Below are 9,343 nucleotides of genomic sequence, written 5' to 3' on the forward strand. Positions count from 1 at the left end.
GTTAGCTCTGAAGCTAATAGTGTTCGCTTTAGAGCTAATATGTATGGTGTTAGCTCAAGAGCTAATAGCGTCAGCGCCAGAGCTAATAGTGTTAGCTCCAGAGGTAATATGTATAAATAAAGTAATAAATAAAGTGCTATGTGTTTTCATCATTATATGTTCCCATACAGACAAAACTGACTCTCTGCATTTAACCCATTGCACCTGGGATACACTCAGGTGGAGCGGTGGGCAGCTATGTAGGCGCCTGGGGAGCAATTCAGGATTGAGTGTCCTGCTCAGAGACACCATGAGATGTGCAATGACCAGGGATCGAACCCAGGACCTTTGGGTCCCGAGTCGGCTGCCCTGCCCCTACACCATCTTGGCCCCATGTATGGCGTTAGCTAATGAGCTAATAGCATTAGCTTTGGCGCTAGTAAATTAGGCGTCACAAGTTGATCACATTTGATTGTTTCAACTATATATTGTGCATAAGGGCTAATACAAAATAGAACTTTGTCTCATGTTCTACATTTTAGTCCTGACTTATTATGTTTTAACCTCCACAACAACCAATGTACGTCATTGCCCCAGAATGCACTGCGCTGGTAAATTAGTGATGACCTCCTTAGCTGAAAATTTTAATAAACGTGTATAGTTTTTTTAAAAGTAATTACAAGTTGTCACGTATCACAAACAACTATTAGGCCAATATGTGCAAGTAGTCATATACTCCTTGAAAATCTTTGAAGCTGTGCGTTGTATCATCATTACATCCTAGATCAATAGATAAAACATAAAATTATTCTGAAAAATGTGCAGCTAAAAGTAAAACTCTGGAAACTTGTATAATCTAGGAGCGTGATTGTGTGTCACTCCTTTCTGACTTGCCTTGTTTATGTTCTAACCTTTTCTTTGCTCTCCTGGTCTGCAGGAAGTGCTGGAAGCGATCGCAGAGAGTGCGTTCAAGGCCTCACCGTACCCTGTCATCCTGTCATTTGAAAACCACGTCGAGTCGTAAGTCGTGTCTCCATCGTGCACCACATTGTTTGTTTTCATCATGAATGCAATTTAGCCTTTTTTTTATTTTTTAGAATTTTAGTACTTCATTGTTGACTGAAGCACTGCTGGGTTCTAGTTCAGCTGATTCTGTCATTACAGCCCAAAACAGCAGGCCAAGATGGCGGAGTACTGCAAAACCATCTTCGGAGACGCGCTGCTCGTTGAGCCACTGGAGAAATATCCGGTAAGATGGACATTTTAATCCAAGCTGCAGCTGAGTTCATCTTCGTGTTGTTACTAACATTCAAAGTATCCGATTCCTTAATATTTCTTGTGATACGTAGATCAGCTCAAGATCTCATGGACTGGACAAAATACCATTTTTAAAGCCTAATCTGGTCCGTGATGAACATTAAAGGTTGTAGCGCTCCTACACAAGAGCCAAGAGGACAAACTTAACTTTATTGTATGTCTAATCTGAGACAACCCATCTCTACAAATGAGGGGTGAATACCAGACAAGCTATTGCATGATCCAGTGGATGGTCCTTTCAGGAAGGGTCTGTATACTGGTAGATTGGTCAGCTAATAAACTAGGTTCATTTTTACCTTCTAATAGAGTTTACGTGAGTCTCCACCTGGGAATGATAAGATCATTAAAAGGCAGGTTCACCTTACACTGTGACTCGATGATTAGAGCAGTCATCCTCCAACAAGAGAATCAAAGGTTTGGTTCCACCAGTATACAGTCACAGGACCAAGTGTCCATGGGCAAGACACTGCCCTCATTGCCTCAGACGTGCCCCATCTGTGTATAAATGTGACGTAAAGCACTGACTAGACTCTACAGAACGATTCAATCAGATTCGCTTGGTAGAGACGCCACAGATTGTGTTGTGAAGCGCTTTGAGTAGCTTGGTTGGCTAGAAAGGTGCATTATACGTCCATTTCTGGTTTACCATGCCCCTTTTCAGGGCATGTCCCAAGATGGGGGTGTTGTTTTAAAACCCGTTTGCTTCAGTCCATTCTAAATTAGCTTTGGGCCCAGAGAAGCTGGTGTTCACATATGGATTCTTCTTTGCACGATGAGAGCTTTAATCTGCATGTGTGTATGGCTTGATGAACTGTGTTTTCAGACAATGATTTGTGGAAGTGTCCAGAACAGAATCCGAGCTGTTTTTAATGCAGTGGCCCCCGAGGGCCCGAAGATCACGACCATCCAATGTGGACTTTCAGCCTCGTCCTTGGAGCTCAGAGATTTCTACAGATTCCTGAAATCTTTTGATGATGATATTAACTGTAGATGATGAGAGATTGAAGGTGTTCCCAGTTTTCTGTACAGGAACGTTGTTCTGAAATTGTTCTATTTTTAGACACTGATTTTTCAGACTGGTGAACCTCTGCCCATCTTTACCTCTAAAATGCTCTTTTTATACCCTGTGCTCTTACTGACTTATTGCCAATGAACATAACTACTGTATTTTTCGGACTATAAGGTGCACTTAAAATCCTTAATTTTTTTTCTCAAAAATCAAGATTGACCTTATAATCTGGAGCACTTTATGAATTAATTCTGGTTGTGCTTACTAATCTTGAACTGATTTTATGTGGTACACGGCGCACTAAAATCTGTCAAAATGTTTTAGTTTCACTTAATGAGCCTTATGTAAGAAAACCGACCCATTCATGGATATTACGCTTTATAATCCGGTGCACCTTATAGTCCGAAAAATACGGTGGTTGAAAAATGTTGTCTCGTGTTATTTGCACAACTTTCTTTTACAGCCTTTTGTTGCTCCTGTCCTAAAATGTTTACAATTTCTTAGTTACCGGAGGGTCCGACGTACTAGATCAGTGCCATTCAAATGGTGGCCCATGGGCCAAATTAGGCCCAGCTAATGCAGTTTAATACAGTTTGGCCAACCAATGGGTTTGTATTTAAATAAAACTCGATTTTAAACTTTAAAACAAACTTACTGAATGACAATAACTACTGGATGTCCGGTCCTTGAGCTCTTGGCTTTCAGTAACTGTGCCCCACTGAGCAATTTAGTTGAAAAACCCAGAGCTAGATGGTCTTCTCAAATCTCTGGATTATTATTATTATTTTTTTTAAGTCAAAATAATCCTTTTTGGGCATACTAATGGGGAAAACTTTTTTTTTGTTTCAAAAATTGCCTTAAAATAAAGATTTTTTTTCAATTAAAAAAACCTGAATTGATTTTTTTTTTTAATTCACCTTTAGGGAGTACAATTTTTGAAAGTTGTTTAAATTTGATATTTTTATTTCAAGCTGAGATGCGTCTAAATGATTGACTAGTTTATTGTGGAAAAAATATGAAACGATAATATTTTTAAGCAGTTATATGAGGAGGCCGAGTTTTCCAAAGGAACGCTTATTGTCACAAAGTTAAAGGACCTTCTGAGGATTAAAGCTCGGCCCTGCTATCATTTTGTTCTAGATCAAACTCTACCGTTTATGTTCTTTCAGCTGAAAAAAGAACAGCCACTTCCCTCGCCGCAGGATCTGCTCGGAAAGATTCTCATTAAAAACAAGAAGAAGCATAAACCCAAGAGCAAGGGCAGCATACGGCGCAAAGAGGAGCCGTCGTTACCCGTCAACGGTAAGAACGTCTAAACCAGAGGTGGGCAGCATTTTTATGTCCCTGAAGGCCAAATCAAGATATTTAAAGCAATCAAAGGGTCACATAGAGAATTGGAAAAATACTTTTTCTTCAAGACGGATAATCTGGAAGACATTGTTTTTTTCTTGTTGTAGCAGTTAGTAGTTAGCACACTCTATAAAATATGTATTCCCAATACTCTTTAGAAATATGGCTTCTTTTTTTTCCATAAACTGGCTATATATTTGTTAGCCTAAAAAATAAAGGAAAGTTAAATCACGGGCCTTAAAGGTTCAGTCGGATTTTGGAAACACAACTGGTAGTTTTAGTCAATCCTAATCCAAAGGGTTTTGATGATTTTGTCCAAGATGTTTCAGTTAAACTTAAGTTCCGTTAATAAATGCAGGTTTTCATCAACTTACTTAAAAATTTTCGTTTTAATTAAGAATACAGTAGTTTCTCGATTACCGCTGGGGTTACATTCCACACACTCCCACGATAGGTGAAAAACCACAAAGTAGCAACTCTAAATTTATTTTGGTATTTATATACATATTAAGGCTTTATAAACTCTTCCCACACTCTTGCAATGTTCTAAACTCTTAAACCAATGTAGTTTTAACAACATATATATATGTATATGTATGTATGCTCAATAATCCAGGTAGAAAATCCAACAAAGTTCAGTCAGGTCATCTGGACGGTTTCTTTGTTGTTGTTGAGACGTTTCATCCTTCATCCAAAGGACTTCATCAGACCGAGGACCCACAACAAACTGAGTCCCAGAAGCAGCACACCCACATAGTGGACTGTATGTACTGTACAGTACTGCAAAATTTTACTCACCAGCTCTGCAGAACAGCAGCTCGGTTACGGTTCTTCAGACCTACCCTGCAGCGACGAAGCCCACCGCCCCGTCCAGGTTCATGTGCACGTGGATAATTGAGCTTCAGTATTATTTGTGACTTTCCTGCCAGTTCTGTGATCTTAATAGTTGGCGTAGATTTGTGTTGCAAAACTTTCACTCCATTTTGGCGGAAAGCAGTGGCCGGAAGCACTGTTGGCTTCTGGGTAGTGTAGTTCTTTGACTGGCATTACAGTGTAGGCTTACTGAAAGAAAAACTACAAAATGGTGGCGCCTGTCTGAAGTGTTTTTTTTTCCGTTAACTTTTATCCCGTACTATCCCAATCACGTGAGTAATGTTAAAGTTGACGATCATTGAAAAACCGCAGAAGAGCGAGTCTGTGAAAGTCGAACCTTGAAGTAGAGAGGGACTACCCTACTGTAATGGGGGCTGGATGGAGATTGTCCAAGGACCACCTTTGGCCCTTGGTCCACATGTTGTCCACGTCTGGTCTAAACTGTTTAATTTTACCCCTGTATTTCCACAACTCACCGTTAGTAGCCAACAAAGATTTAAGCAAATATCCTGTGCAGTGTGTTGCACTTAGAGTATGTGCTGTGGACAGCTCTCAGCCACTACCACGCCGGATTGTATCCCAGTGTCTGTCATATTGGCAGAATTTGTCTAACAAAGTTAGTGCTGTATGTGTTGGGTATCACTCTCAGCTACTAACACAACACATTTGAGCTAAACATCTGTAAAGTCTTGTGTTGTTGCCATTTTTGTGTTTCCTAATTTCAATTAGCTGTAGCCACCATCTTTTTTCCTTCATTCAACCTTTATTCATACAGGTTAATCCCATTGAGCCTCGGGGACTCATTTACAAGAGAGACCTGATTCTAACAGAGTGATGACAGCAGTGGAACAGCAAAGACAATAATAGACAATCATAAAGGATGCGAACAAATTGAGTTTTTTTTTTTTTTTAATCTCGACTCGGGTTAACCCCAAAAGTTAAATCAACTCTAGTTGTAAAACCGTTGACTACCTTCTGAGTCCACTGGTTCATTAGATCTTTGGTGCTAAACGCAGCTCAAATACCATTCACTGTGGATTCTATGTTTTTATTTTATTTTAACTATTTAGCCTTTTCTGTTTCAACCTCCCAGGAGGAGAAGGAGAAAGCGAAGACGACGAGGAATACGAACCTGTGACTGAGCCGAAAGGGTCCAACAGCGAAGAGGTAAGAGCCACCAGGAAAGGCTGATGGAAGCGGTTTTGGAGGCTTCATGAGCTGCTTGACTGGTTGGTGTCATCTTCCTCCCTCAGGGTACCGCTAGCGATGAGGTTGTGGCCACAGAGGAGATGTCGAACCTCGTCAACTACGTTGAGCCTGTGAAATTCAAGAGCTTCGAGGTGGCAACCGGTAAGTTCATGTTTGCGCACTATGATGAAAACGGTATTTGTGTGAGGGATCGAGTGTCTTTGTTAGCTTTAAGCACAGTTTCCTGGTATCATTCCTGATAGTTTTGTCTTGTTTAATGTTTTTTTTTATTTTCCAGAAAGGAAGAAGTTCTTCGAGATGTCATCGTTTGTGGAAACCAAAGGCCTGGACCTCGTGAAGAGTTTCCCCGTTGAGTTTGTTGAGTATCCTTGGAAACGTCATCCCTCAAGAGCTCATCTTGTACTTTCAGAGCAGCTGTCTGACCTTCTTGCTCGTATTTCTACACTTCAGAGCAGACATTCAAAGAAAACAACCATAACCCATCTCTGAGTTCTTATTTCATCTGGAATCCAGAGTTCAAACGGTTACATCATTGTAAGACAATACGATTGGTATTTTTGTTTCAAGTCTTTTACTTTTCAAATGATTCACCTGCAAGTATGGTCCACCAACTAACTTTGGCTTTGTCTGCTCAGACTAGCCATTATCTGGTCTGTTACGTCAGAATTAAACTATTTTAAAAAAAATGAGACGTCCATAGAGCTATCTACAACAGTTGGTATAATCTGGTAATAATCTAATCCTAAACAATGTTTTGAAGCACTTTTCTGAGCAGTGCCAACCACTAACAATGGTTTTAAACAGAAAAGCCCTAAAAAAAAATTATACTTTCCCTGCAAGCTAGTGGACTATTTTCAGTAAGAACCAGGAAATCCTAATATCTAAACATAGTTTGAGGTTTCCTTTTTCAAACGACCTCAAGAAATCTTCATAAAAATTCACTAAAAATAGGATTTACATTAATTTTCCAGGGGTTATTCTGGACAAATCAAGCCATATCTCTGAACCCACTCATAACTTCAGGATAATCTAGGTATCAAAATATAGCTTAAAAAGCCAGAAATCCAGAAACGTGCTTAGTTTCTTTTGACCAAATATGACTTGATCCCCTAATTGGCATGATGTGACCTGTCAATCAATCCAGTAGGCTTGTCAACAACTGACCAATGGGTGATTGCAATTTGTCCCCAAGTGAAACGCCTTGAAACACTTGGGAGCTGCACCCACTTTTCCTCTAACATTGGGGGTTTGCGTTACAAATGCTTTGAGATCTTAGGGATTTCATGAAAAATCATCAGACACAACGTTTAAACGTTGTCAATAGGGAACATACAGTTCAGACGCACGTTGCCTTGAGCGTTTACAGGGTGGAATACAGTTTATTCCATTTCCAAAACCTAAACGGAGTCCGAAAGAAATGTAAAAGATGGATAAAGCCCTGCAGCCAACCTCATGAGCAGCTGAATACACCACTGTACTTTCACTGTGAATTCTTGCCCCGTGTCACTCTGCGGCATGAAAACATCTACTGCAGTAACTGTTTGGAGTTATTAGTATCTTGTAATTTTTTTTTGCTTGTCTTCTTTGTCGTAACGTTTGCTGATAAGGCAGAAATGCCTCCGGTAATGCCATGAGCTTCACTACCTCCACCATTACAGCTATCTTGTTTGTTTGTCAGAGGTGATGGATCACACATGACGTAACTTCATCACTGTTTTGAGCCATGGCACCTTACCGCTTCACATTGTCGACCATTTCAGATCTGTTACTAACTCACTTCATGGCATTGCTTCGACTCCGCTTGCCACCTCAGTCCATTCAGAAATCACATGGAGGTGGCCAGGAAGTCATGGCTTTGAGGTGTTTTGTGAAAGATCCTAACACATGCTTTATCTTTGGAGATATCCATGGGTTTCAGATTGCAGTCTTTTCTCACAATATACATTTTATTTAATATTTTGATACTTAGACCTCAAAAGATCTAAACAATCGCTTTAATGGTGAGTTGCTATATACCAGTTGGTTGATTGTTACATTTGTACTTTAGCAGGATAACTTCCCCAGTACGACTTGGTGCTAAGTGCAATCTAAGTTTTCTGTTGCATCATATTCCGTGGAAAGAACAAAGAACAGACCCTAAGAACAGTGTCCATGGCTTTAATAGAAGTAAAATATCCACACCTGTCTCTATATGTGTTCCGTTAACTTTTTTGAAGACCGACGTTTTGGCCGTTGGCATTACACCAGGATCAGTGTTCGTCAAAATGGAATCACTTTGATTCTACGCTACACGGTCTTGATGGTTTTCAATGTAATCTATGTGTCTCCTTGATTTGGACGCCACCGCCCGGTACTTCTATGCAAGGCAAAAATAACACAGCAACCGGCAAACAAGTGCAATAACGTCACAAAACACTTACCATCCTCTGCCACACTTTCCAAAAATGCCATGGCTGAGTTGAGACCAACTTTCATCCGTCGTTCATCTTGCAGAAGTTCCTTTGCTCTAGTTCTGTATGAATTTTATAATCAATCAAGAAGCATGGAAACTGCCCCTCAAAGTACTGCTGTGTTGGTTTTTGTGTTGCCATTTTAACGGACATCTTATGTTAGGTTAAAAAAACCTTGTACTATGGGTGACGATGCTATACGCTCTGCTGTGTCTCAGGTTATAGGAACAGGTAGAGTTATTACAAACTAACAGAAGTTTTGGTCAAATCTTGCAAATTAAATAATATAGGATTTCATGCAGTATGCAATATCTTGCACAATCTGTTAGCACTCAGAAGTTTGTGTTTCAGCTATTACCACACTAAATTATCTGGAAAATTGGTCGAGTTGTAGCCATTTTCTTGTTGACTTAACGTTGATTAACCGTAACCGCCATATTAAACTTGGTTGACTTCAAAGACTATTCAACTGTAGATGTTCATCCAATGATTACATTAAGTTTTATTAAGATCTGTCCACTTGTTTGAGATCATTTGCAAATATGATGTACAATTGTAAACGCATACACATATGCACCATAACGATATAACTAAAGATAGGACCAGAAACCAGAAGCTAAAGCTACAATGATATCGATTGACAGCAGTACAACTTTTAAGTCCGCCCCCGTTTAAACAAATGAGACATTTTCCTGACCAAAGGATAAAAACACACTTTAAAAAGTGTCATGTTATGCTTTGATTAGTGTTTAGGTGGGACTTTCGACCCAAGGCTAGTGCACAGACATTGTCCTCAAAAATACAAAATGGCAGCACCCAAAAATGGACCATTTCAAGAAGGTGGAGACACTTTGGTCATCTTTATTAATGTTGATGGCACACCAAACACACAGGAAGAAAGATCTATTTGTAGCCTGTTTGAAGTAAAGTCTTCAAAACTTGTCATCTGGACTTCGTTTTTTTGTTAAAAAGAAACGTTTCGCCCCTCATCCAAGAGGCTTCGTCAGTCTGAGGCCTAGCCATCTGGTATTACCCAGAAGCCACCCTGACTCTTGTGTTTCAAGCCTGCCTCAGATACCCCTGAAGTCTGGCCTTTTCACTAATGGTTTCAAAAACACAAAGTTTGTTTTCTCAGTCATCCAGGTATATAACAACA

At 39.8% G+C, this 9,343-nt stretch overlaps 1 protein-coding gene across 1 annotated transcript in view; it reads left to right on the forward strand.

Annotated features, from left to right (window-relative positions):
* The window catches only part of plcb3 (phospholipase C, beta 3 (phosphatidylinositol-specific)), a gene marked incomplete in the record, with an annotated part of 95,978 nt that overhangs the window by 72,170 nt on the left and 14,465 nt on the right, over nt 1–9,343 (forward strand). The window contains 6 exon segments of the mRNA XM_037676193.1: nt 917–999; nt 1,144–1,228; nt 3,475–3,607; nt 5,622–5,695; nt 5,782–5,878; nt 6,015–6,099. Of these exon segments, the coding sequence (XP_037532121.1) occupies nt 917–999; nt 1,144–1,228; nt 3,475–3,607; nt 5,622–5,695; nt 5,782–5,878; nt 6,015–6,099 (557 nt within the window).

The sequence above is a fragment of the Nematolebias whitei genome, chromosome 1, assembly GCF_014905685.2.
Source record: "Nematolebias whitei isolate Nwh7 chromosome 1, NemWhi1, whole genome shotgun sequence".
Taxonomy (NCBI): Eukaryota; Metazoa; Chordata; class Actinopteri; order Cyprinodontiformes; family Rivulidae; genus Nematolebias; species Nematolebias whitei.